The sequence below is a fragment of the Argiope bruennichi genome, chromosome 5, assembly GCF_947563725.1.
Source record: "Argiope bruennichi chromosome 5, qqArgBrue1.1, whole genome shotgun sequence".
NCBI lineage: Eukaryota > Metazoa > Arthropoda > Arachnida > Araneae > Araneidae > Argiope > Argiope bruennichi.
The window spans coordinates 54279427-54305541 of record NC_079155.1 but is presented as its reverse complement, the minus strand read 5'-3'; the positions used below and the strand labels follow the sequence as shown (position 1 = coordinate 54305541).

Sequence of the window (26115 nt, the reverse complement as noted above, 5' to 3'; positions counted from 1 at the left end):
AAAAAGATTGAAGAAAAGAAAGAGAGAGAGAATACCCGTTCACCAAAGATAAGGGGGGAAATTATCAGAATCCATTTATTTCAAGCGTAACCCGTGCATTGGAATTGTGGAACTAAAATATTCCCAGTTTTGTTCAATGAAAAAAATATAATTGTCGGTATTTAAGTTTTCAGGCGATAACTTAATGAATGAAAAATTTAATAACAATCCTTTTAGAACTTTCAATATTTAAAGGGCAGCAACGAAAAACGATATGCATTTATTCGTAGAAAAGGGAGCTTGTAGACTGTACCAATTTCTGCCACTGCAAAATCTCGGCAACAAATTGTTTTCTTCCGTCTTCATAGACCTTGAAAGAAAAAAGTATATTTATAATAAAATACCTTCTCCTCTGTATGATTTATTTCCTGTTTTCTAGGAAATTCTTCTTGCAACAGAAATGGTAAAAATTTTTACAATTTTAGAAAGCGGAAAAGGGGAAGAAAAGGGCGCGTAACCAAAGCCTTGCGTCAAATAAAGAAAATTGACGCAAGGCTTCGGAAATTTATCATTACAGTGTTATAAATGAATTAGGACTAATCTATAAAAAAATTTTTCAATGTAAATAATGTTCAAATTAATAGCGTGTAAACGGTGCTTTACGGTATTTTAAGTGAAAATTTTGAATTCCCAGATGAAGTAAATAAATCTTAACTAAATAAGCTGGATTTGCTTACAAATTACCGTGCTTAAATTTGGGTTACTCAAGTGAATATTGGAATCTAACGAGAATTTTACAGAAAATAAAATGATATAGAAAAAGTACGCATGGTGTGAGACAGCATGCAATTTGATGCTAAATGGCTTGCACATATTTGTACATATATGTGAACGTGAAATTCTGTGAATTAACTCAAATAATTATATGTTAATTAATTCGATTCATATATATAGAATTTAATGTATAAAGCACTGTATATAATAATAAAAGGGAATAGGAGTATGAGAAAATATTTTTTTAAATATTACGAATGATTTGGATATTTATTTGAAAAAAGTTATTTTAAAACAAACAAACAATTAAAATAATGTTTCTGAAAATTAGTTACTCTGTTAAACTTCAGAGGATCTCATTGATTATATTGTGATTTTGAATTATGAAGCCAAATAATTATTCACAGATTTAAAATTAACCATTCAAAATAAACTGAACAAAGAGCAATAACAATTTTGGATAAAATTTTTGCGTAAATGGATGTAAAAATAAAAAAAATAGCATATTGCGTAAATGGATGTAAAAATAGAATATAGGGAAAAACACAACATGCAGGAATTTTCAAAATTAATACATAAAAGAGGTAGAAGTGTATTATTTTTTATTCCAAATTTTTTTTATTTCTTTTTATAAAGCTTTTATTTACTTAAAATATACTGTACATAAAGAAAATAACACCAATAAAAATATCAAATAAAAGGATTAAAATTGTTTGATAAAATTAAGGAATTATTCCAGGTCATAGTTTCTTCACTCCTTAGTCCAAGGAAATGATATTTGCAATTAGTCTGATCTATAATATTGAATAATATATTTTCAGAATGTATTATTTCATGTAAATTTCTGTCATAATTAAACATCAATGCTTTACTTTTTAAATTAGAATGACCTCAAATCTTTGGCTCAATTTTGATCCAGATAAACGACTTGAAAAACACTCTTGATGAATGTACGGCTTCACAGCCTGGGAAACAGTTAAATTGCGACATAAATGATCTCTGGCATTTGTATTCAATCCTTTCAGACCTAGATGAACTAAAAATAAAGGGAGATCATCTGGAGTTCTTTTCGAACGGCGAAAAACCGCCACTACGTCGCACTTGCGACTATTTTCGGCTCCTCTTGGCGACGTCAGAGATCTACAGGCAAACCTACTTGTGACGTCACGATTGAGCCATTCACACACCCGGAATTGATGTGAGGAAAAGATGGTTTTTCAGGCAGGAGAATCGGGAAGCGAGGAGGAATTATTTTCATGATCTGTCAATGGTTCGCCAAATGGAGATAGCTGGATACCAGAGATTGAGATTTTATTATTCAGGTGAATTGATTTAAAATTATTTAACTTAGTGCAAAAAGAATTATCTTTAAAAAAGGAATTAGTGGAGCTATTATAATTAATTTTAGTTTTGACTGTGTTCCATTTAAAAGGTGGTATGAGAACGAATCAGGTCGGAATACCGGCAAATGTACTATCGTCTGCTCGTGCTCGTCTGTTACCTTTTATTATAATATTGGTACTATTTATTAGAATTAATTTACAATTGTTTGATTATTTTAGAAAAAAAATTAATAAAACTGTAATGATTTCATTTTTTATTTTTCTGTTCTGTTTGAAGATATGATAGGAAGTAACTTAGTTTGGAACATACCGGCAAATGTAAAATCATGCTTATTTGTTCGTCTTAATATTTTCAATATAATTTGTTATTATTTATTTATTGTCGAATTATTATTTAAAAATGAAATGAACTTGCTAACATAATAAATTGATTGTGTTCTATTAAAAATGTAATATGAAGCGAATTCAGTTAGAATACCGGCATTTGCGAACTGCCAATGTTCTGTTGTCTTATCATTTCCAATTTGATTTTCTATCATTTTTTTATAGTCATGAGATTATTTTTTTAAATGAAATTAGTTAGAACCATAAAAATATTTTTTTATTATGTTTCCTTTAAATGGTAATAGAAAAAGAATTCAATGAATTTAATCAAAATCCTGACAAAAGCAAAATCGTTATTTTTTTTCCCCCTCTTACTGATCGTAATTAATCTGTTTCTTGCAAAATAATATTTTGGGAAAAATTAAAAACGTTTGCATGTTTTAAACGAAAAAAATAACATAAGAGGAATTCTTTGGTATTAGTAAAATTAATGAGACACGTGGAGAAATAAATATTTATTTTCTCAATTATATTCTCCTTCGCCTCTTATATACTTGCATGGTGCAATTACATACTCTGCAATCATAAAATTTGATAATTTAATCAATAAGTGTTATTTACTATATGGCTATTTATTTACTATATTTAGAATAGCTTTATAATACGTCTGTTAGAAGTTTTATTGTTAGATACTCTTATTATTAACGTAATTAATATTATGAATGCCTGTTGATATACATACAATTTTTGCTTTTTTGTTCCATAGTATGTTTAAGAAAAAATATTGTAACCATCAAAAAAAATTGACTTCCCGATTTTGATGAATTTCTGCTCTTTAAACCCACCAAGTCCGAAAAAAATATGTTTGAAGTTTTATCTCTGCTAGAAAAATATATTTATTTGCACTTGATGTTATAGATATATGTAGTATCTATTTGTCTATATTAGATAAATGAAATTTATAACATGCCGTTCCTATACAGAAATTATTCATTTGTATCAGTTTCGTCCGATTGGGAAATATTTCTTTACTTGACACGTATTCAGTTTCCGTCACTGTGCTTGAAAAGACACTAAAGATCTATAGTCCTTCGCAGCTTTTTGGTGTGACATAAAATGCAATTTCATTACTAATTCTGGATATGTTCTTCCACTAGCTCATCGATTATGGGGATTGAGTTGATATCCACCTCAAGCCTCATAATCTTGGACAGAGATACAACCTTATTTATAACGGTATCACACGCACTTTCTCAAACCTCTTAGATCGCATTCGACAACGCTATCCGGCCAAAATTTCTTTGATGTAAACATAAGGGTTCTCGTGAAACAAACTTTCATTCATATCACAATTCTACCCGTCACTCGTTTTGCAAAACATCCCTCCTTATGCGAGTTATATTTTTAAATTTTGTTTTGCGCGTTATACGAATCACTTGTTGCGCTAGTTGCTCGTTAAGGGAGGTTTGACTATATTTTCTATAAAAGTACATTAAATTGGAAGATTAAATTAAATTTAAAAATCATTGACATTACGCTTCATCAATTAACTAAGGAACAATATTTGATGTCATTGAAAGTATTAAGGAAAAAACTATTAGTGTCAAAATTTAAATTGCTTTGATGAAGTTTTGTAGAAATTATCTTTGAAACTATTTCTGGTGCACATTAGATATATTTTCACTTGGATTATACTGATTCGTTCTAATAAATTATTTAAATTTTTTGAAAGAAAGTATGAATAAGATAGACAAAATTCTATTATCATCATTTAAGATTTTAAAAAAATGGTTTTAAAAATCAATTTCCCAAAACCTTATAGGTGATTTAAAAGTAATTCTTGAAGGTATTAGTTTTCTGGGTTTGATTTCAACAAAAGAAAGGCAAATTATTTTATTTTCATAGATTGTGTGAAATTTGTTTTGATTTGATGCTTTTCACTTGATATTAAATTCTGGGTTCAATTAATTCTATTGCAAATTGGATTGTCCTGTATTGGATAATTCTATTGATATTACTAGTCTAATTTGTTGATGCAAATGCTATTGAATTGGATAATCCTATTGCATTTGCATTGACGAAATAAAAAAATTATGCTGAAAAATATTTCTTTAATTTTGAATTTTTCTATTTCCATTAATACGAAATTAATAAAAAATAATTATTATAATTTAACAATATGGCTAATTTTTTAATTTATAACTTGGTTGTAGTCACAGTTTTATTGATGATTTTAAATGAAGTAATAAGGAACCATTTATAATCTTGTGAATGTCGGTACTACAATTTTAAACTAAAATTGTACTGCAAATTACTTATGAGTATACTATTATATAAGTATATTATAAGTATACGATTACTATTAAGTATAGTAATTAAATTTTGACTGATGTAGATTTTGAAATATTTTTCAAAAGTTGATTTACGAAAATAATTGTACAATATTTATAGCGATAATTTTTCCCCCAAGCCAAACTGATCAACACATGCAGTACATTTGTACATAATCAATACATTTGAAAAACCTGAAAAGCTCTTCAGTTTTGATGAATACAAGGACGTCAATAAAGATAGGCAACGCGATATAATTCATACTATTCAATCGTTTTAGTTAAAAAAATCAACACAACGTATAGAATTGAAAAAAATCATACATATTTAGTTTTTTAAGCTTTCTTTTCAAAAGTTATCGAGACTAGCATTTTTTTCATCGGAACATTATTCATTGAAAAAAACGTTCATTAAAAGATTCAATATTCTAATAGAATGATCTTAAAATCATTGGTCTTCTGAACGAAGTAGTGGTACATTTCACTCTTTCGAACTTTTCTCTCACTTTGATGAATTACTCCTTCAATGCTTATTCCATGTCCCTATCCTTCCCCCTTAAACTTTATTTATCTCTAAATTGTTAGCCTTCTTACTAAAGATTTATTATCACTTCAACATTTCAGTTATCAGTTAAGAAACGGAAAATTTTCAGCATATCCGCAACCTCCAGAAGACTTAGTCTGTGAAGTTGATCATGCTCTTCCAGACGATTGCATTTTTCTTTTATGCTCAAACCTGACACTTACGCATTGTGAAACTGACAATTTTCTTTGAGCACAACTCTAGCTCATTAAATGGAAAGATGTAGAACCCTAGAGGGGCAGGGTTGGCTCATTAAAGGTAACAATTTAATATTTTTCACATTTTAAGTTACCGTCGGCTTTAGACTTTCCCACCGATCACTAGAGTCGGTGGATTTAGAAAGTATTCAGACAAGGGAGATTCATTCCACCACTTTATTTTGATCATTATATCCTTGATTTTTACAAGCGATGACTAATGTACCTCAAAATCGGCGTATTAGAAATTGTTTTTTTTAAGTTAATCATTTCTCCAGATTGGATTTCTTTTTAAATAAGTTGTTATTTTAACATTTAATATTGTTCTGCCAATTTTATCTAGATTTCAAATTTTTTTTTGACGTAATAGCACTCTGTAATTATGATTTCAAAGCTTGATTTAAAAAATCCCATTGCAGTTATAAAGAATTAAGATACAATGTTCTTTTTTTGTTGATTTCTTTTCTGCTTTGTTAATTTTTTATAACGAAATATGCGAAGAGAAAATGTTATAATCGTTAAAAAAATAATTCAAACTCATTATTTTGACGAATCTTTATGTTTATAGACCTCCCTGAATTTTGGAAAGACCTGTTGGGTTTATATCTGTTTGTGAAAATATTGTCATTCCCCAGGGTACCTAAAAATGGGGATAAGAAGTTTCAGAAATGAGGGTTTGTCCTAGCTGCCCTAGTGCGCACAAAAATATTATGGGGCCTCTACCGATGACCGGGACTTGCCTCCTACAGGAAAGACTCTATCATGGGCGGTATAGACCCTTACTATTCAACCTTGGTTCCCACCAATGCTATTGTGGAGAACTAGATTTTTCAGTGTCCCTCAGGGCGGTCGGAGTATCAGCTATGATTATGTCTGTCTGTCGAATTCTCTGTGTACAAGATAATTCAAAAACTTGTAGCGAATTGAATTGAGCTAAGGTAGAACCTGGGACCTTGTGGTTCGCAGCCCAGTCGCATGACCACAATACAAATGCAATTGCCGTGTAGCGTAGCTGTTAGCTGGCTTATAAGCTTTCACCACAGACTCTCCCTCCAGTGAGTCGGAGATGAGACGAATGATATGGCTGTTGAGTGGTGATGTATTTATCTGTTGAGTCTAATGTGCCTGTACCCATATGAGTAGCGCCATGCGTTATGGAGAGCGTGTGTGGGTGAGTGGTTGCTGATGCTGTTGCTGCGTCAAATGTCTGACGACTTTGCTTTGCTGCGTCAAATGAATCTTATGACTTTGGTTTGCTGTGGGTAGATGGCGCCACAATAGCTGTACGAATGTTGAAGGATCATCGTCCGAGGTCACCAATGTATCTAATTGTGATGAGCAAGGATAGAACCTGGGACCTTGTGGTTTGCAGCCCAGTAACACGACCACAATACAAAAGTAATTGCCCGTGTAGCGTAGTTGTTAACTGTCTTATAACCTTTCATCGCAAACTCTTTTGGACCAGATGGATAAAATTTACTATGGCCTGTGCATAAGATATGTACATTTTTATCAAATTTTAAACGAAATCCATTCTCGCGAAGTTTCTTTTCCGGTTGTTCGATTGCAAGTGAACACAATAACTACAAAACATAAAGAGATAGACGTATAAAATTTGATGCACAGATTTAATATTTATAAAGTAAATCCTTACCAATTCAAAATCAAGGATTTGAGAATCAATCAGTCGATGAATTTTCTTACATGCACGTAAACGCGATAACTCGAGAATGCAAGGACTTAAATAAATGCATTTGGTACTTAATTTTGTGACTAAATTTGTAGTTCTGTGTAAAGTTTAGGTTCCAATCAACCAGAAAAGAATCTCCAAAATGCATTTTCAGTTTTCTTTACTATTAGCAGGTGCTTGTCTAGACGGACTATTATTCTGTTATCATTGCTTCAGATCTGAAAAATGTTATTTGACTTTGTCTCGTCTTCCAGAGTGCAATTCTCTCTCTCTCTTGCTAATTATTGTATCCTTGTTGTGGGATCTTTTTTTATACATAATGTTCATTAATACTTATATAAAAACTAACCATTAAAATCGAATTATTATCGAAATAAATATTAATATATTAAAAGAAAAAGATCATTGTAAAATACGAAGTGAAAAATATGCTGAAAAAATATTTAGCAATAACTTCTAACTGGCCTTAAAGTAAAAATACAATTAGTTCATTGATTTTTGCTAAAATCCACCATTAAACAGAATAGGAAATTTATAAAAATTATGATATTATTAATTTTTATTCATAATTAACTTTACTTGTACGTGGATAATAGTCAATTTACACATTAAAAAAACGTGGTTGTTCTCTTGAATGCCCCCCCCCCAAAAAAAAAACAGAATTTGAAATTCCGATAATAGCGCTGCCCAAATGATTCGCTCAATATTACAGTGGGTGATGATCAATTATAAATACTGCTACTACGAAGTACAAAACTCTCACGTGCGAACTCTGAAAATAAGACGATGAGCTCTCGTGGCGTTCACGGTCTTTCCTAAGATCCATAATTTTATGGGAGTTTAGAAGGATGGGTATGTGGAGGATTGAGCTGATCGAGGAGAGAACTTGGAACCTTGTGGTTCGCAGTCCAGTAACATGACCATGATACAAAAGCAATTGCTCGTGTAGCGTAGCTGTTCACTGGCTTATAAGCTATTCACTACAAGTAGCACTCTTATTAAAAAGTACGTGAGAAAGTTTCTGTGAAACTACATCCTCTTTTTATCTATTGTAATCAATCAATGATTATATTATATAATAATTTTAACATGATTATGTTTACAAGCCAAGATATCTATGAATTGCATCATGTGGCATGAGCACTTTAAAATCGCTCAGAATGATCGCTGAGAATTAATCGCAAGCCATAGAAGTGCCACATTTGAATACGTATTTATTTCTTGGAAGTAGATACTCACTTGCAAAATGTTTTTCAAGGTTTTGATTAAAAGCTTAGTGCTTTTACTAAATAACTTCGGAACAGATTATCGAATAAAATAATTTTTATACCACTTTAAAATTAAAATAATACACTTTTGAATGATATCAGTTTTATTTCTTTATAAACCTTTATCGACCTGTAATGGGTTGATGGAGTTCTTGACCTCAAAGGTTCTTAACTTCCAGGTATTTCTATTACTTGCCAAAAAAGTGGCATTGCAAAATCCACTGACTTTAGAAGTCAATGATTTTAAGCCAAGGGTGCGTCTCTTGTTTTTTCAGTAGCGCCATCTAGGGCCAAGAGTACGACTTAGCTACCCACACGTCACAACCCTGTTTACGGGGCGAACTTCATTCATGCATTTCATTCACTCATCCACAGATCGTAATTTAGACCTGAAGCAGAGAACGATCACCCCCGATCCAGTACCCTGAAATATGGAAGTGCTTTTAAATAAATTTTAATAATATTGTTATGTATATTTTTGTTATATGCATCAATACTTTTTCTTGTTTTAGTTTTTGGTTTAATATATTGTGACGATATTAACTGCATTTTGTGTGCTCATTATAACTGCTATATAATAAAAAGGGAAATTTTAAAATTAAAATAAAATTCGGCGAATAATATTATGCTAAAATGTTTCGGATTAGAAATTCGAATTCCTTTAATTTTTTTTAGATTAACTTGAATAGAATCAATGGAAAAAAAAGTCATTTTATAATAATCATGTAGTTAAGATAAGATAACTCCTTAGTCCTCTTTAAGAACCGAAATCGATTCATGTTGATATTATTAAATAATTTTTGTTTCAGGTCGGATAAAAAATAGTCTCGTAGGTTTAGATAAATTTTTCGAGGTGAGATTCTAGGATTATCGAAATAGACAGGGATCTTTCATAAAGAAAGAGATACAAGATAAAGGGGATCTTTCTTTCATGCCCTGTCTCGTTCGCCACGTAAATCAATGTAAGAAAGAGGAAAGTCCTGCTTGGAAGTTGGGGGATCGAAAGGTTGTAGGCATCGATCCAATGGCTGGACTGAAGGTCAGTATATAATGCAGAATAGAAAGTCGGTATGCCTGCGATCGGTTGACGACTGAAAAAATATAAAGCAAGAAAGGGAGACAGATGACAGTATAATTTTGTACATTCTGTTACAAGTGCTTTTATCTTATAAGTACCAATTTCCGAATGGGGATACTGAGATGACTTTTAGGGCACCGAAAGCATTGCCATTTTTCTCTTGTTAAAAAATAATAGATAAATTTGAAGAAAATATTTAACTTTCTTTTGGTTTACAATTAATAAAACTGTTCTGTTCATAGATTTTGTGCATTGGGGGTGGGGGTGGGAACTAAAATCCTGAAAGGACTAGGAAACAGTTTTTAAAACAGTGATAGTCTGATAAATTTGGATATAAGTCCATGAATCTGTCAGTATCAGTACTTATTAATTTTTTTCATTTCAGTATTTCATTCCGTCCCTTAAATTATTATTCAATGATTGTAGTTTTTTTTACATGAATTTTTTTTTACTTTGATTTATATCAGCAGAAACAAGTACAAACACTAAAAATAAAAAGTAAATATAGATAAATAAAAAGGAAAGTATTGTTTGACAACGGATTCTAAATCCTCCGCGCTTTTTCGCATGCGTTCGGATGGGTCTAATTAGTCAAAATAGGGATGAGAGGAAAGATGAAAGCAGGAGATGTTTACATTTAACAATAAAATAAACTCAGATGACTCACGGACTGAATTAAAATAAAAAGTCAGAAACGATACGGTATTCATATACACATGAAAAAAAAATTGAGCAAAAAAGTACCTAATATGGCGAAAATTTAAGTCAACGAACGACGAAGAATTCCGGAAATGCGCTCATACTACTGCGTCTCTCCCCTTAATGAAATAGAATCGTCGAAAGTTTAGTTTAGTTTAGTTATATTAATGTCCCGTTGTAAAGCAACACTAGGGCTATTTTGGGACGTAATTTTGAACCGCGGTCAGATGACGAGGACGACACCTGAGCTGGCACCCCCCTCTCCACGACCCCCTTACACAACGGTTCTTAGGTGGAAACGGGTCTCGAAGCTGAAACCCTAAGGTTCACAAGCCGAGACCTTACCACCAGGCCACAGCGGCCGCTAGAATTGTCGAAAAGTGGTCGTCTCAGAATACTGAAACGAACAGTAGTTACATTTATATATGTATATATATTTATATATGTATTACATTCATATATGTATGTATATTATTATATGTATTTGTAAAATTAAAAAAAAAATTAATTAGTTATTTTTCTGACTTAATTTTTGTTTATTAATATACTAAATTGCAACATGAAAAATGCTTTAATAACTTCGTCATCCAAAAGTTTATATGTATGATACTGTCAGTAACTTTGAAACTTAGAGTAATATCGATATCTAAATTTCGTATCCCTAATTTCTCTATACACCTCAATTTTTTTTAAAAAAAAGATGAATCAGAGAGTATATTCTTTTTTTAATTTTTTCATTTACTTCAACGATTTATTGAATTTCGTTGTTAGCTCTATCCTATAATGAAGATAATCAAATATGAATTTAAAGCCCCTTTCTTGTGATTAATTTTAATAATAATTAATATCTTTCCTCAGTTTTGCAATCAAATTTAATCATTTTTTTCACATTGCATTTTTTAGTTATCGTGTTCATTTAAATGTGGAATTCAAACAAACAATCAATCCTTGAGATTTGGTCAATCACACGGAGGGAGGGGCACCTCAGAAATGAGGGTGAGAAATTTCCGGTATAATGGTTGGTTTTCGCCACCCTGTTGGGTACAGAAATGGTGGGGGTTGACTACCGCCTATCGATGGCGGGACGTACTTCCCACGGGAAGGGTTGTACTGTGGCCGGTGATAGCTCTTAGCATTCAACCATAGTTCCTGCCAGTGATGCTGTTGCGGCAGTCCGGTCATTCAGGTTTCTTTCCATGTGCCTCAAGACAGGTCGAAGTAGTTAATTTATGATTATGATTGAGATGTGGCCAAAAACTGATGGAGATTTATAACTTTGTTGATAAAACCATTTGCCAAATTTCATCCCTTTTGTTTATTGCGTTTTTCAGTTACCTTACCCATGAGCCTATAGTTGTAAGACAGATTTCCAAGACGGATTTCTTCCAAAGTTCTACAATTTTAGTGTAAAAATTGCAAGCCGAATTTCATTCTTCAAACTCTCTCCAATTATGGATTATTGCATTCACAGATAAAAATATAAATTCTTTAGATATTTTATTTTATTTTATTTATTTATTTATTTTAATTATTTTTTTAGACTGGGAGAAGATCTAAAGTTGAAAAAAATCTCGAAGTTAATTTTTGCTTGAAATTTTCTTCTTCTATACGTCAAATACATGAAAGTAAAAACAAATAAGTGCAATTCCATTTTTTTTTCTTCTTTTGTTCAAAGATTTTTACTTCGCCCAACATTCCGCAACATTCACCTTGTTTTGAAAACCAAATGTTCATACTTATACGGTTGCTACGCATCTTTGCAAATCCATTTTCAAATCTCCCTGCTTTCCCTAACTGACAGTTGTTTAAAATATTAATTGCTTTAAACATTACCCGGTTGATAAACACGAAAGGCTTCACGCAAGCTTCTTTACGTTGGAATGTTGAAATTAAGATTTTAGAATATATTTTCATTTTCTTTTAATCACTTAAGACTTTTCACCAGACTAAAATAAATTATTGGCACTTTTAATTCAGAGTATGTAGAATTTTTTAATCGATTGTTTGAATATGTCAATGGAATTCTTTCCTTGAGCATTGCTTATTCACAGCTATTTACTTTTACTTAACAGAATAAATGCAGCACTTAATTTAATTTCAAATATTACAATTCACATGAGTCAGTTTTTGATGTCCATTTCAGCCATCTTCATTTGGTCCAGATAGAATATATGGATATTGCCCCTAAAGCTATAATATAAATAAAATATGAAGGAAGAACTTTGGTTTGGTTATATTAACGTCCCGTTTGAAGCATAACTAGGGCTATTTTGGGACGGACCTCGTAATTTTGAACCACGGTCAGATGACGAGGACAACACCTGAGCTAGCACCCCCCTCTCCACACCATACCAGCAGAAGGACGTTTGGTCATGACGGATTTTGACGTGCAACAGACCCCCTTACACGACGGTTCTTCGATAGAATCGGGTCGCGAACCTGAAACCCTCCGGTTCCGAAGCCGAGATCTTACCACCAGGCCATCGCGGCCATGAAGGAAGAACTAATTATAAGTAAAAAATTTAGATTTATAAATAGTTTTTAAGAAGAATTTATTAATAAGTTTGCTGTCAAGAGTTTTTTTTTTTTTAAATAGTCTATTTTAAAAATATTAGAAGTCTTTTCCTTAAACAAATTAAATGGCTGTAGTGACTTAAAGTAAGGCCTCATTTATTTATTTATTTTGCCAGAGAACTTAGCTTCTAAACCCGACTTTCTTAAAAAGTATTTTTAACATGGTTAAATGTCCTCCAGCTTGTGCGCCGTAGAAACTTTCACAGAAGGAGTACCAGTTTAGGTGTCCTCTTCCTAATCATTTTGGTTCCAAATTGCGAGGTCCGCCCCAAAATAACATTTGTGTTAGTTTAAAAATGGAATGTTAAGATAAATAAACTTAACCAAAAAATACTAAAATTCATTCTTTGAAAAACTGTTTAAAGCAACTAATGAATCTGAAAGATAAATTTCTTTATAGATTTCCTCGTCATTAATTTTATTTTACGAGAGATCGAGAATGACACCTGAAACACTTCTGTGCTTTTTGAACGGAAACGCTGCAACTTGATTTGATTTGAATCCGTAATTTAATTCAAATCTCAATGACGCATGTCAACATTGACATTTGTATTTTATAATTATAATGTTCTTTTTTATAAATAAGATTATTTTATATAACTTCTATGTATTATTTCGAATTAGAAATTGCAGCTCAATACCGAGGTACCTATTTCCTTATTCAATGAATGATGTTTGAAGATAACTTTTATATTTTTATGGAATAAGCTTCGGCTGGATAGCGTTGTCGAATGTGACTTAGAATGGTTTATGTAAGCACTTGCAGAGCCTAAATTTATGAGATTGTGTCTCCAGTCAGGATCAAAGGGCGAAAGGCGGATAGTAACGATTTATTGAACTGATGAAAGAACACAGCTAGAACTATTGAAGAACTTACGGAGCTGTATTCTGTGTCACAGCAAAAAGTTGCAGAGATTTGGTCATGAAAGGAAAAAATAACAGCCTCAGCAGAACAACATCCTTCCAGTAAAATAAGGATATTCTGATAGCATAGAAAATTATTGTATCATACGTAGAGAATCATCACTTTAATAAAACAGTATATCTACGCACGCTACAAACTCATTTACTGATAATGTTGTGTTTAATATTTACCAAATTTCAAGGAGTAACCAAAGGAAATTTCTTTAGACAATTTTCTTCCAAAAAAAGTATACATTTTAAAAGAATAATAATTTTTAAATACATTAATAAATTTATTTAAGTTTTTTTTGGGAGAGGCTCTTTACATTGATTCCTATGGGAAAAACTGAGTAGTTTAACGAGCATTTCGTATTAAAAATAAGATTCAATAACGAATTATCCTTTATAAGCGAGGTTCCATTGAATAAAAATTTTATCAAAAAAAAAAAGAGAGAAATAAAGAAAGAAACTGCCTTTCTGTTTATAAGTGTATTTCTTGTTGATTTTACGCTCATTTTCTTTTATTCATTATCCATTTTAATTTTTCAACAGTAAAAAAAAAAAAAAAAAAAAAACCTTGAAATTTTTTAAACCAAAACTGATTTTAAAGATTTTTTTTTGTCATCAGCAAATTATTATCACAAAACCCAAGTTCATCTTTATTTAGAAAATATTCAGGGATTGAAAATTGTTGTATTTCTGATTTCCTTTGGACCGGATTCCCAGAAATCTCACATTCATTTTATTCAATGCAAAAAGCAAACTTTTTCAAAGCGTTGATATATATACCAATGGCGGAGTTCAAGTACCGCATCTCATATCGTACTAGTTATATTGATAGATATATTATACAGTCTTTAAGGAAGAGAATAAATTCTGTCAGACAAGTCTTCCAGATTCGCTCTTGTGTTTATTTTTGGTTTGATTATTCTTATCAAAAAGGTCTTCTTCTTCTTCTTCTTTTTTTTTTTTTTTCTTTTTTTCTAAAGATTATTCTCCGAAGCCCTTTCTAAGTTCAGTTTAAGGAAAGGATCCCTATTATTTATTTATTTATCAGAATTTTCTTCCGTCAGCTTTTGATAAAGCAGATGAAGGATGTGGAATCTTTACTGTTTATCGCTTTTGAAAGCCGAGAAAAATTTATGAAATAACTGATTTCAAACAGAGTTTTTACTTTAAAATCTAAAATTATTTCCAATTTTTGTCATTTTTCTTTTAGTTTTTAATTGTAATTTGTTTAAAATTTCAGATGTCATTTTAATGTAGTTAATGTCATAATATTTATAATCTGCCATATCTGTAAATTGTATCACGTAATCGAAATTCGAGCAAAAATTCTCTACAGAGCAAATCTTTGGATACCGAATTATTAAATTTGGAAAGTAGTTATTTCTTGACTAATAGATATTCACTCAGAAAAAACTGTTCAAACATTTTTTTAAATTTTAATTAAAAATTGATTGAAATGTTAACGTTTTCGCTCAATAATTTTGGAGCTTATTGCCTACAAAGTTAATTTGAAACCACTTTAAAAAATTCAAAATATTGGTGTTTTAGTGATATCAGTTTTATTTATGCACCATTTTCTTTTTTTAATAAATTTTTAAAAATATTTTATGTATATTTTACGATATTTCCCATTGCTATAGTAACTGCGCGTATACACAAACTTGTTGCGAGCAATCAATTATATATTTTTAGTGTACGTTGCAAATAATATGAAAATAGATGTGCCAATCTTAAAGCATTATCATGTACAATGCTTCGCATTAGAAAAATTGAAAAAGTTTGAAATTAAACTTGAATGAATAAAATGAATTGAATCTATAAGAAAAAGATCAGTACAAAATAAAATACAGTTTTTCTTTTTTATAAATCGATTCGCTATATATATATATATATATATATATATAAACATTGAGTGTAAGAGCGGTATTATACCAGCTTCCCTTCATTATTCCAACGGTATTTTAAGTTTGAAAGAGTATAAAATTCATACTGCTTGTCAGCACTTAAAATCTGATAATATAAAATTGAAAAATTTGAACCAGCAAAATTCTTTTCATCATCTATTCACTAGGTGTAACACAAATTACTGATATTTCGTGTGCGAAGTATAAAGATAGAAAGAATAATAATTGTCAAAAAATTGCTATTGCTAGTCCAAAGTATTGTCACGTAGATACTTTAGTGTGGAACGCAATGACACACACAAGAAGTAGAAATGAACCAATTTATTAACTCAACTTTGAACTCAGAACACAGTAACTGACAAATCTTCTGCTTTTATACTAGCAGAGAAAGTTCCAGAATACTTCTCTGGAGACAGTAAGAAAAGTCCAGAACACTTGTCTGGTAAACTAAAGAAATGTCCAGAATCTTCTGGAACATGAAATAAAGGGAAACATAAAATCAATTAATTAAATACTTACACAAACTGTGAATCGCGGGATTCGAACTCACAATCCCTTGATTATGAGATCAGTGCTATGACCATTCGGCCATTGAGATTCGACTGTCTGCTTTTCAATGCGGCATTGCTCCTTCCTTAGAAGAACAGCGTCTCGATGTTATGACATTTCATTGTGTAGCTCTAGTTCTTGATCGAGTCGCAGGGCCCGTATAAGTTGTCGTGTCTTCACGGGGAAAAGTCTCTTAAGAAATATCTCTTTCCGGAACCTCCATACTTTTATTGGTCGTCTTGTTCTTCTGGGTCATGGTAGGGCTTCATTCGTAAAACGTGGACAACTTCCTTCGGTTTCCGCCTTCTCCGATCGAAAGGAATTAGGATCGAAATCGGCTACTTCATAGGTGACGTCGGACAACCGCCTCAAAACTTGATAAGGATCGACTACCTCTTTTCAATGCGGCAGTATCAAGATAGTGCTATGCGAAGAATAAAGATAGAAAGAATTATAATTATAAAAAAATTTAAATTTCGAACTTTTGAAAAAAGTCCGTGTTTTAGACCCCCATAAGATGTTAAAATCCGTTTTAGAATTATGTCTGCCAGTGTGTATATGAAAATGTTAATTTAAAAAATACAATAAGTCAGGCATATGTAATAGTGGTCTGTGAATTAAAATTGTAGATTTTTATCGAATATTCGCCATACCCGATTGAAGGTAGACTATCTGCCTGTTTGTATGATAAATAAACCAGCTGGTATGGCCTCCCCCAAACATTCTCGCATATTTTGTAATAAACTGGTCATGGCAGGGAACCCTTTTGCAAGACATAATCTGGCTTGCAGTTAATAGTATCCGAATTAAGTCATTACGTTTGTGAACTACCTTTTTCTCCCGAAAGTACAGATCAGCAGACAATCAATTACTCGTTGTATTTGGCTCAAAATTTGACAGGTGTCTACATTACAGATGTTAAATTTCTTTACCGAATCTTATCTATCTAGCTCTTTTCATTTTGTAGTTATCGTGTTAACTTATATTTGAACATCCGGATAGACGAACTTCCTCTTAGCGGATTTTACTCAGAATTTGATAGAAATCTATAAATTTGATGTAAAGAACATATACTAAATTTCAACCATCTTACACAAAGAGGGCCGCGGTGGCCTGGTGGTAAGGTCTCGGCTTCGGAACCGCAGGGTTTCAGGTTCGTGAGCCGATTCCACCGAAGAACCGTCGTGTAAGGGGGTCTGTTGCACGTTAAATCCGACATGACCAAACGTCCTCCCGCTGGTATGGTGTGGTGTGGAGAGGGGGGTGCCACTCAGGTGTCGTCCTCGTCATTTGACCGCGGTTCAAAATTACGAGGTCCGTCCCAAAATAGCCCTAGTGTTGCTTCAAACGGGACGTTAATATAACCAAACCAAACCGAACTTGCACAAAGTGTTTTTGAGTTATCTTTATCACAGACAGAAAGACAGATTTTCTAAAACTTAGAGAGTCGTCAAAATTTCGAGTTCGAAATTTTTGACGACTACTATACTTTTACTATCTACATATACGGGAAAGTAAAAATAAGCGGCCAAAATGGATGAATTTAAGCATGCCATCCAAAATTGCCGATCTGCATCCATTTTAGGGAAAAAGGAAAGGTACTTTTCTAAAATGAACGCATGAAGCATGCAATTTCTTTGTTGTGTTAGTAGTCGCCTTCGTTGATCAGCTGGTTTGTTGGGGGATACTGGCTATATTTAACTATAATTAAATCATTTACGCCCATGTCAGATATGAAAGCCGTGTTATTTCATTTGATTTTTATATATTCTGTTTATTCTATATATATATGAACCTTTCCAATGGAGACCAAGCCCATGACATGATTATGCTACAAAAATTTAAACGGTTTATCTATCTTCTTGATTTTGTGGTTTTGTAACTTCTCATTCTTTTATTCGTTTTGCAAACTATACAGATTTAAACAGAATTCTTTAGCTTTCAACAGTGGAAGAAAATTACGCGGTGAATTATTTGAGGAAACAATGAAAATGGCTCGAATTTCGGGAAATTCATTTGTTGGCAATTAGAAAAAAAGTATATTATTTTTAAAATTGCCAAAATTTAGGGAAAATTTGGCCGACTATTAAACTGATACCATTAAAAAGATATTTTTTTTAAATTCTAAACGTAAAATTTATTTTTGTACAAAAATATTTTCGGAAATTATCGTAGAAAAACGCCAAAATGTCATTTAATTTTTAATTAACTGTTATTTTAAAAAATTTCGAAAGGGTGCACATCCCCCCCCCCCCACACACAAAGTATATGAGTGCCAAGTTTAGTAGCTAATTCAAACGGTTTGGCTTTTAGAACGCCAACACGCACTCTTTTATCCTTATTATTAGTAGAAATTATGTCGTGCAAAAAAATGTTATTTAATGAACAAAAAACTCGAAAGAAGAACTTCGCTAATATTTTCTGAAGTTTAATATTATCCTTTTTCATTTCATTATGTTATATTTATCTTAATATTTCAATTCTTACTGATCGATTATTTCCTTCCTTTCAGATCTTTTGCCTTTGTCTCTCACCGTATCGGAAAGAGATCTTTCCATTCCATAACTGCCAATGAGTCCAAACAAAGAAGAAAACCATGAGACAGTCGCCGTCTCTCCAGTCAAAGGGAACAACCAACCTGTCGAAGAAGAGGAAGAAGAAATCGAACTCTTGATGCCCGAGCCACCCGATGGGGGCTGGGGGTGGGTCGTCGTCTTTTGTTCTTTTATGATCCATGTGATCGTGGACGGAGTCACCTACACATTTGGCATATTCTATCTGGAATTCTTACGCTATTTTGGAGAGAGCAAAGGAGCAACGTCTTGGGTCGCGTCTATTATGGTGGGAACGACGTTCTGCGTAGGTGAGCATTCGAACGTATTTATTTGTTTTAAAATTTTTAGGGAAGTATCTTAAGATTTACATCCCTCTGTGTGTGTATATATATATATATACAGTACACTCCCGAGTATCCGGCCAAATGAGACGGATAACAAAAATAGCCGAATAGGCTGGAGTTCTATAAACTTATTCCTTTGTCCACCAATACCAGAAAACAAGGTTTTTATACCAAATTTCACTGTTATAATAACGTACTTTCTCACTTTTTATTGAGTATTAAACCCTCGATTTATATCAAACTACGTAGAATGGACGCGGCCCGGTGAATCATGGAAGCTGTTGTAGGTAACGTGTCAAGTTAAAATAGAAGGCTCTGTACTAGTAGTTTATATACTGCACATTTCAAGAATTTACTACAGAAAAAGTAAGTTAAAGAACATAACTATTCACATTTTAACATAAATTTTGTAATACCTAACTTAAATGCAGGAAACATAAACAAAATTTTAACGTAAATCATAGGCCTGATTCCAGCAGAACGCTGCTCTTTTTCTGTCACAACTTGGATTTTGCACACGGCACGTAGGAGGATCGCAGCAATGGCCGCTTTCAATACCTTGGCAATGTTGCAAGCTATTGGAAGCAGCCTTCCTTATTTAATTACGAAAAAGAAAACTAGGCCGGATGGTACGGAAGCCGGATAGTCGCAATACTCGGGAGTGTACTGTATTAGACAAATTGCTTTTTACGTAAACAAAACAATAAAAGGATATTTTTAAAAAGGGATGACTGATCTTTCTAAGATTTACAAAATAAAAAAAAAATCTGCACTGCTCGCCATTTAAAGAACTATATTTAGATTTCTTCTGCCGTAATTTGATGGGCAAAATACTAGTGTTTATTTTAAAATTTACCTATTTTGATTTTGTATATGAAATAAATATTTTTCTTTGAATTAAATGGGGAGAAGATATTCGAATAGAATTATGTCACTTATGAGTGTAAAGAAGATAAATGTATTTACTTTATATATGGATTTTAATTTTTAAGTGTTTTCTAAAAAACATAGAGTGGTGGAATTTCTGTAGAAGTAGTTCATAATTCTACATATTTAATTTAGAATATTTGGAGAATGTTGTTATTTAATCATTGCTAATATAAAAATAAGCATTCTTTTTCATGAACAATACTTTTTTTCACACGCTTTTATTTAAAAATTCAAATTTTCTAATCGATTTTCAACTTATTTCCAGATGTGTTTTGATTATGGAATTTTTTTTACTTGTTTCTTCTCGGTGGCAAATACTACTTTAATATTTTCATAATTTATTTGTCTCCGTTATTGATTCATTTAATTAAATTTGGACACCACATCATGATGCCACATGGTAGATAGTTTTATAAAGAATTTATTTCAAGATTTCATCATGCGATTACGTTAAAAAAATTCAAGACCTTATTTTATTATGGAAGAATGAATATAAACAGAGCTTGCATATTTAGTGTTTTCTATGAAATAACTACCCTCAAACTATTCACTTTTGCCATCTTTCATGCGGAGTATAAATGAGGATAAAACGCGTCCTTTCTCCCTTCGTCGCTGCACTTCTTCGAAAATTGAAAGGCTTTATACTTAAGCCAGTTCTTCATTCAGAGGGGAAAAAATCACATGGTGCGGCATCATTAGAATAATTTGATTTTGAAAATAACAGAATGTGTTGTTTTGGCAGATAAACCAAAACCAGGAGGGATCCTTAAGCAGGATCTTACAATGATGAAACGTCCACAATTTACTCTTTTTGAAGTTTTTAAAGTCTGTATTTACGCCCCCGCTCTATATATTTGAACCGGATGAAATATCTTTTGACAAGTCGAAAGTGTTATATTCTTAGCTAGTTCTCTTGGAAGTGGGAAAGTTCCGTGACTTTTTGAACGTAATACTATACATAATAATGAATTATAAAAATAGAAAAAAATAATTGGAATAATAAACTCGACTTTTAAGTAAGTAAATATTGGATCTAAAAGATCTCATGTGTGCTTGTGGATTAAGCAGAAATTTTTTTTTTAATTTTAAAAATCCAAATAAAAATGGATTTAAAAATGTTTGAATTAAATTAATTTTTCTAATACTTTTAAATTTATCTAGAAATACATTATGCCAATCAGATATTGTCATAAATTTCAACATTACTGAATTATTTAAATTATTATTTCTTTAAATAGACAATTTTGTCAAATGGTAATTTGTTGAATGAAGACTTCTGTAATTTAACTTTTTTTGCTATATTAATTACAGTTATATACTGTGTTAGTATAAATAATGTAATATACTAACACAGGATAACACATTACTCACAATAAAAAATGAACCATGTCTTTTTTCTTGTATCCTCAACACCATTGACGAGGTACAGAAAGTAATAATGCAGGATTTTAGTAATTCCAAGATCTTTTAATAAAACATAAATATAGGAATAAAGAAGACCTCATATATGTGCTGTGGGTTCAGCAGGAAAGAAAAAATAATGAGAAAAATCTAAGAATTTTCAATTTTTTAGTTCGAAACATAAAGATAGATCCCAAAAAAACACTCCACTTATGTCTATGAGAATTAAACAGAAATAAAGAATTTTTGTTAATGAAACTTAAAAGTGAAGCCAAAAAGATCTTAATATATGCTTGCAAGTTAAGCATAAAAGAAGTAAGAAATGAGAAAACTTCAGAATTTTTAAGAAATAAAACAAAATAGATTGGTTTAAAAAAAAGATCCTAAGTGTGTACTTGCGAATTTGTAATCATTTCAAGACTAAAATAAAATAAATCTTCTCGTAGCTATGTAAAATCTATCTGAATAGCATTGGGTGAATCTCATTCTATTTACCAATAGATATAAGAATCATTTTTCTTATATCTGTTATTTGTACGCTAATCTATATTTTGTATTCTAATCTAATATTTGTATTCTAATTTAATATTTGTACGCTAATTTAATATTTGTACGCTAATTTTATATTTGTACGTTACCTAGGAAGGTACAATAAATAACAACCACAGGTACTGAAGAATTACAAAATTCATTTTAGCGAAGCAAATATGACGGGTTCAATGAAACCTCACGTGTGTATTTGTAAGTTAGATTATTTTTAAAAAAATGGTAATTTAGTTTTTATTCTTGATATTTGAGCAATGCTTGGAGGGTTGTTACCATTTTGAATTATTTATAGCAGCTATTAGTCAGTTAAATGAATATAAAATGTCAGCATAGACATTGGATTAATGAGACCCATTTCGTTTTTCCTATATTGATACAAATTTTAATTATTTTGTATAAGCAATTTAATTTTGATTTTCTGCTTTCAGGGCCTTTCGCCAGTGGTTTGACAAATCAGTTTGGCTGTCGGACTGTAACAATCATAGGAGCGATATTGGCAGCTTTTGGACTCGTAGTGAGCATCTTGGCACCCAATATTACTTTCCTTTACTTCAGTGTAGGGCTGTGTACAGGTGAGAACTTGTTGATCAAGTTTCGGATGTAAACAAATGAATGCCATTTCTTATACTTAAAAAAAAAAAAAAAATGTCATTTTTCTCAGTATAAAAGGGAATGAATATTAAAATTTTCCACTTCTCATTTTTTTTTGTAACAATAAATGGAATTAAAATAATGATATCCGTCTTTTATTATTTGCTTTTTATACTATCAGAAATATTCAACTTTTACGAAAATAATGATTAATATTAATTAAGAAAACTTTGTTTCTTTTTTTTTCTTTTATAAAATGCATTTTTTAATTCGAAATTTTCTGAATGTTATTTTTCAAAAACATAATAATTATTAAAAATTTTCGTCTCGAAACCTATTGTCAAAACTTTATTCAGATTAATTTAATTGTAAGTGCATATATTTATATATTTCAACGTAATACTTAATTTGTTTTCACTTGTTTTATATAAGTTATTCTAAATTTTCTCCTAGCAGATTTTCTACTATTTATTGAGTGCATTAGCATGACTAAAAAAATATTAGAATAGTTATCAAACAATATAATATTGGATACTTTTGGCCAAAAAATATCCAAATGCTTTTATCTACTTAATTAATATTTAAATGTATCATTATATTATATATAATTATCATTTAATTTCTAAAACTGTTCTCTAGTAGCTTATATAAATCATTATTATATAAAAATGATATATTAAAATAATAAATTATGCATTTTCATATTTATCTATTTTTTTATCATGACTATTGTTGTTATCTCTTCTGTGACATTTTTCTTTAATATTTTTTTCAATTCACAATTTTACAGCTTCAAAAAGCTCCTATATCGCCTATACATGAAATATGCCTTCGCGATCCAAGGTAAAATGAATTACATAGATCAATAAAGAATTAATTAATAAGAGATAAAATTAAAATTTAGTAAATGTATTTATTAGGGAAATTTTTCATGAAACATTTCGAATTACCACAACTTACCGAATTGTTTTTGAACACTGAAATGGTAGAATGTGACAATTAGTCATCATCATATTTAAGACCTTACATGGGGTCAGAATACATAATTTAATAATACATATCTTTCCTAATAATTATAAATTGAATACGTTAAAGTTTCAGTTATCTTTCTTAATTTGTGTCGATTTTGAAAACCTTAAATATAGCAAGATTACTCATGTCCATGCTATCTCTTCCAGGTACCGGTTTCGGATTGATATATCTTCCAGCCATCGTTTGTGTGACGTGCTACTTCGAAAAGAAGCGTGCCTTTGCTACCGGAATCGCCGTCTGTGGATCGGGTATCGGTACGTCCATTCTGGCACCCCTTGTCGAACTGCTGGTGAAAGAGCTGGGCTGGCGCGGAGCCATGGTGATCACCGCTGGCCTCGTTCTCAGTTGCTGCTTCTTCGGGGCTTTCTTCCGGCCCCTAGAGAAGAAGCCTCAGGTGGTGAGAAGAATGACAAATGGCTCCATTGCTGCCACCAGCCCGTCGTTACCAGCGATCAAAGATCTGAGAAAAGGATCACTACCTAATGGTAAGCGGATGATGTACATTTCGATTTTAACGGTTACCAAAAAGCGCCAAGAAAAAATTTCGTCATTGTATAAAAATATACACAAGTATCAAGTTATATAATCACATGCTATATAGTTTAACGATTGAAATCGCCAAATTGGCGAAATTTTTTCTTGGCGCCTTTTGGTCGCCGTTAAAATTGACAAGTATCGGGGAATGATGTTATAAAATTTAGTTATTATAAATAACAATAAATTTCATAACTAAGAAATTTAGAATAATCACCTAGCTTTGAGACACATTTCTATATACCGAAGAGTAGGACTAGTGCAAGAATTACTTATTAATTGCTTTTATTTAATTCTTCCCGGCTTCGACTATCCAAAACGGTATAAACCGGTGAAAAAGGTTCACAGAAATAAGAATAACATATATGGAAAATAAATAACAAAGAATGGAATTGTGTGCAGAATGTAGACTAACGTAATTAGAATAACACACAAAATCATTCATAACCATTCCATAATTGTACACAATAAAAAAATTTAGCATTAGCATAGAGAAAATAATAATATAAATTTAAAAAATACAGTTTCTAAACACATATTAAATAATTCTGTACGCGATGTTTGCTATTTAGTAAGTTTTTGAACTCCCGTGTGCCATTCGTTCAATGCTGGAAGTTAAATCTTTCCATGATGAGAACATCATTTTCCGATCGGTCTACTTCCGATTAAAAACTCAAAAGACCCACAATGGGAACATTATTTGCTTCTATCATTATCTATCTTTGTGTCAATATCTAAATATTGAGTTTTTTTTTTTTTTTTTTTTTTTTTTTTCATATTTTGCTGCAAACGTAGCAGCTTTATAATCAGCTTTTCTTTTCAAATTGCCAGATTCTCACTCTCTTTCTTCGCATTTTTAATTCATCTGATATCGCTTGACAATACACAGGGTTAAGATGTGTATTGCTTAGATATTCAGACGTTTGCTTGCCAAGAGCCGAAAAATTTCCTTTATTTGAAAACGATAAACAAACAGAAAAGTTATTCGTTAGTGTTGCCACAATCGGTATGTCTAACAATAGAATTAGCAAATAATATTGTTTTAAACTCATTTGCTCTTAATTAAAGCTTTAATTTTCCTTTTTTGTCACCATTTCATCGTCAAGTGCGACATAAATACTTACTACGACGTAATAATAATTTTCATTAAATATTTCAAACAATATTGGTAAAACAGACCAAAAATGTCATGGCTCAGATGAATCGCTATTTATCAATCACCAAGCGAATAAAATGCAATGGTTACATAAATTTTTTCTATATAATTGATAGATTTATAAAAGTATAATTATAACTTAATAAATCTCTTCAAGAACTGTCCACAGTACAAAGTCAACTGATACAACAATAACTAATCAACACAAAACAAAGTTAAGATTAAAAATCAAAACAACAGAATTGTGACAAGATTTACGAATAACGTTTCCATGAATTATATGATTCATTGGAACATAAGCATTACATTGTTCTTTAACTTGGCAAGTGGAAAAGCAGAGTAAAGAAATCTATGCCAAACAAAAATAGAAATACATCATTGCGCTTACAGATTCAATCTTAGATTTCGGTTGTGAGGTGCTCGTTTGATCCGCTAAAATACGACTGAAGGTAAAGGAACAAATTAATGAATTGCGTTTCTTCTTTAGACAAAAATTTATAATTTGCTTTATTTATAGATTTGGGATCATTGGTAAGGTTTAAGTTCAAATTCGAATTTTACAGTGGTTTAAATTTCGTTAACAGACGTCAGGAATCAATTTCATGTTGTTTACACTCAAAACAAAAACAAAAAAACGGAATTCTGAAAAACTTCGAAAAATAATTTCCTTTTACATGAAATGTCAAATTGGAATACTCGTATAATAATAGACTATTGAATCATGTATGTATTAATATGCATATAACCAGTGACGAATTCAGATATTTTTTGGCACTAGACAATGCGGGTTGTGAGGCTTCCCTTTTTATAAATTGGTCAGTT

At 31.3% G+C, this 26115-nt stretch overlaps 1 protein-coding gene across 2 annotated transcripts in view; it reads left to right on the top strand.

Annotated features, from left to right (window-relative positions):
- Nucleotides 1-26115, top strand: part of LOC129969370 (monocarboxylate transporter 14-like) — a 76923-nt gene that overhangs the window by 35681 nt on the left and 15127 nt on the right. The window contains exons 1-4 of one of the 2 annotated variants that reach the window (XM_056083916.1): nt 1917-2075; nt 18717-19067; nt 22409-22552; nt 23750-24088. In XM_056083916.1, the coding sequence (XP_055939891.1) occupies nt 18776-19067; nt 22409-22552; nt 23750-24088 (775 nt within the window). In that variant the 5' untranslated portion in view covers nt 1917-2075; nt 18717-18775. Of the gene's footprint in view, nt 1-1916; nt 2076-18716; nt 19068-22408; nt 22553-23749; nt 24089-26115 lie in introns of those variants that run through there. The other variant, XM_056083917.1, reaches the window with a different exon arrangement.